At 43.2% G+C, this 3,170-nt stretch overlaps 1 protein-coding gene across 1 annotated transcript; it reads right to left on the bottom strand.

Moving 5' to 3' along the window:
* Positions 1 to 380: 380 nt before the first annotated feature.
* On the bottom strand, positions 381 to 2,870 carry LOC127343138 (GDSL esterase/lipase At1g28570). The gene is made up of 5 exons (XM_051369250.2): positions 2,530 to 2,870; positions 2,233 to 2,457; positions 1,690 to 1,838; positions 1,310 to 1,586; positions 381 to 825 (listed from the first exon to the last, which is right to left on the bottom strand). The coding sequence occupies exons 1-5, from the start codon at positions 2,855 to 2,857 to the stop codon at positions 545 to 547; spliced, it is 1,260 nt and encodes a 419-aa protein (XP_051225210.1). The 5' UTR covers positions 2,858 to 2,870; the 3' UTR covers positions 381 to 544.
* Between the last annotated feature and the right edge of the window lie 300 nt (positions 2,871 to 3,170).

Here is a 3,170-nt window from a genome sequence, read left to right as displayed (position 1 = left end):
TTAGTTCTTTTTTTTAGTAGCTCCAAACCATATGATATAGCTGTCCAAATTGACGAAGGATTCCCGGTAGAGACCGTGTCAACTAAATCACCATTAAGATAATACTACACTTTAGCCTTTAAGCACCCGCGCACACAAGGTCTCCAGAAAAGCTAACAATCGCCCAGCTTGACGGGCAAGGAGAGCTTGATTAAATATCCCTAGGTCTTTGAAGCCCAAACCGGCATAGGTTTTTGCTCTATTCAATTTCGCCCAACTAACACAATGAGTTATTCTCTTCCCACGTTCAGCACCCCACCAATAATTCCGAATGAGCCTCGTCAAATCATCACAAAACGAGAACAGTAGCTTGAACACACCCTGTTCTCTGGAAAATCATATAGCCGAAAAATGTAGGTATCTTTTTATCCTTTATTGTGTAAGTGAAGCTGTACCGTTTAGCATACGTACACATTTGTTACAATTGAGAATCCAGAAACTGCAACCATGACAATCATGGTTGCAATTAAGAAAATTATGAGAATGTATAAAAGTCTGAACGTAGTTACAAATCAGAGAGGACCTTGTTTTCAAAAGAAGAGACAATCTCAGTAAGTTGTGGACATGAATTGGTGGTGGTGGCAATCGGAGGCTGGGTGTATGGTCCTCTCAACAGGCCATTCGCAATTGCTTTGTATACAGCTTCTGATGGATGGAAGCCATCCCATGATCCGTACTTTTCTGGATCATCACGAACCTTGTATTCTCCGTATCCACATCCTCCAGTTTCCGACACACCATAAAATCCTTCTCCACCACAGCAAGCCACCAAAGGATACTTGATCCCTGAACAACAATTATAATAAGGAGAACGTGGACAGGGGATCAGCAACTACTGAAAACATTGATATCGTATTACACAGGAAAGAAAGTGGCTATGTACAAGCAATAACTAGTTGGAGAAGATTAGGACTGAATTTATCCGCAGAAAACCCTCTAGTTTACTCAGCAAGAGTGAATAATTTTCTTTGAGATCCATGGTGTTCAAAGTCCTTGTATTCTTCCTTTTCTTCATAAATGAAAATAACAACCTTTTTGCCACAATTACAGAAATTTTCGGTTTGGGGAGTCAATTTGGTATAATCAAAATAAAACTTTGGTAAAAAAATTGACAATCCACTTTTCTTCTTCTTTATCCTAGGGATATACTTTAGTAGTTTGAAACTTGTCATAAAAAAGGTGGGACTGACATATGTTGGCTAGCAAAAAGTATTTTTCTTGTATCCTACGAGGTGATTTCATAGTAGATAATAGAAGGCTTTGAACTCACCAAATTGCTCAGGAGAACGGAAAACCTTCATAGCAGCTCCATAGTAATCAGCATAGATGATCACCACGCCAGGATGAAGCTTCCGCAATTTTTCCAACTCATCCACAAGAAGTTTGTTATGATATTGCGAGAACTCGTTCATCCAACGTATGCAACCAGTGTCTGGCTCATAATATTCTTCCTCGTCACTCTCAAATCTCATGAGGTATGCTGGGACGCAGCCAATTGGAAGGTTGCCAGGAACTAGCAACGTTTTAGCACCCAGCTCTATCAATTTCTGCAAACTCAGTTCATTTGCATTACTGACTATGTAATCCTGCACTATTTCTGGAATTGGGACTGAGCAGAAACAATAGTGCCAACGGCAGCGAAGGACTCACGGTAACAGTAGAAGAAATTTTCGCAATAACACTCGGGGTGAAGGTGCGAATCTTCTCAAAGGACACCTCAGTGAAAATAGGTAGGTTGTAATCATTGCCCCCAATTTCACCAACTAAGAAGAGAGATTTGTCCATCATGTTGGTGCAATCTGTTCAGTATACATGATTCTGGATCATTATGTAAAGATGACATCCAGAATAGTGTTCACGAAGTACCGAAAAACAGCATTCGATTCTACGGACTCTGTCTATGGTAGTGAAACAGCAGGAGGCTTGAACCATTAGTGCGCAAATTTAGAACTGTAATCTGGCGGATAGCAGATAAATACATTCCAAGTCTCGTTGCATCACTATCAGTTCCTTCTGCTGAAACTTCAGTTGGGATGTTCTGTAGTGACTGAAAAAATGGACCGACACACTAGGACACTGGACACAGTATTCACCTTGGTTGCTATAACCAATTAACTCGCAGTAGTAAGTATTAGCAGATACAGAACACTTTCACCAGCTGGTCAAAAAGGGTGAAGGATAAGGGAGTGATACCGGCCAAATCGTTGGGGCAGAGAAACTCGAGCAGGTCGCTGAACCAATCCAACTCCTTGTCGAGGCACACCGTGTCAGGGTTAGGCAGGGGCGCGTCATTCTCCTCGAAGAATTCCGGGCTCAGCGCCGTGGCGCCGCCAACGGCGAAGTTGGCCCCGCGCGCGAAGTCCTTGGCGCTCTGCCCGCTCCAGTACGGCCGCAAGAACGGCAGCTCCAGTGCTTCCGCTGGCGCACCCCACGGATTTCAGAATTACTAATGTTGCTACGGAGTAGTAAATTGATTGGTCGCGCGCGTACCGATGAAGTCGACGATGAGGCGGCCGTTGGAGAAGCGGCCGGTGGAGCGGTTGAAGAAGGTCTCGCCGTAGGGCAGCCTCATCGCGGGCTCGCGGTTGTCGTTTGGGAAGACGAAGTGGTAGTTGCCCGTGTCCGACAGGGAGTCCCCGAAGTTGAACAAGCGCGAGTAGCACGCCGGATCCGCCCGCGCTGGCTGTGCCGCCGCCAGTACCAGTAGAACCACCGCCACCACTGACATGGAGGTAGAGGAAGACATGCCCTTTTCTCTGCGGTGGGCTCGATGTGGAGTGTGGACGGAGAATGTGTCCACGGGGCCGAAAGCGATCATTGATTATCACCACTCACCAACCAAATTGTTGTGATCTGTTTTCATGTCCGCGATCTTTCAACGGCCACTGTCATGTACTCCCTCCTGCCCAAAATATGTTACATATAAATTTTAATTAATGTCAAATTTTGTGAAATTTAATCATCTATATTGATAAAAATATAAATATATACAATAAAATAATACATTAATATTTTTAGAATTGGTATTAAACATATTTTTATATTATATGTATTTAACATGGTAGATTTTGTATAATTATCTATATTTTTGATCAAAATGTTTGCACAGTTTAACTTGCACGGAAAATTAT

Source organism: Lolium perenne, chromosome 3 (genome assembly GCF_019359855.2).
Source record: "Lolium perenne isolate Kyuss_39 chromosome 3, Kyuss_2.0, whole genome shotgun sequence".
NCBI classification, from domain to species: Eukaryota; Viridiplantae; Streptophyta; class Magnoliopsida; order Poales; family Poaceae; genus Lolium; species Lolium perenne.
The sequence above is the reverse complement of the archived record's forward strand: the minus strand, read 5'-3'. Positions and strand labels throughout refer to the sequence as shown.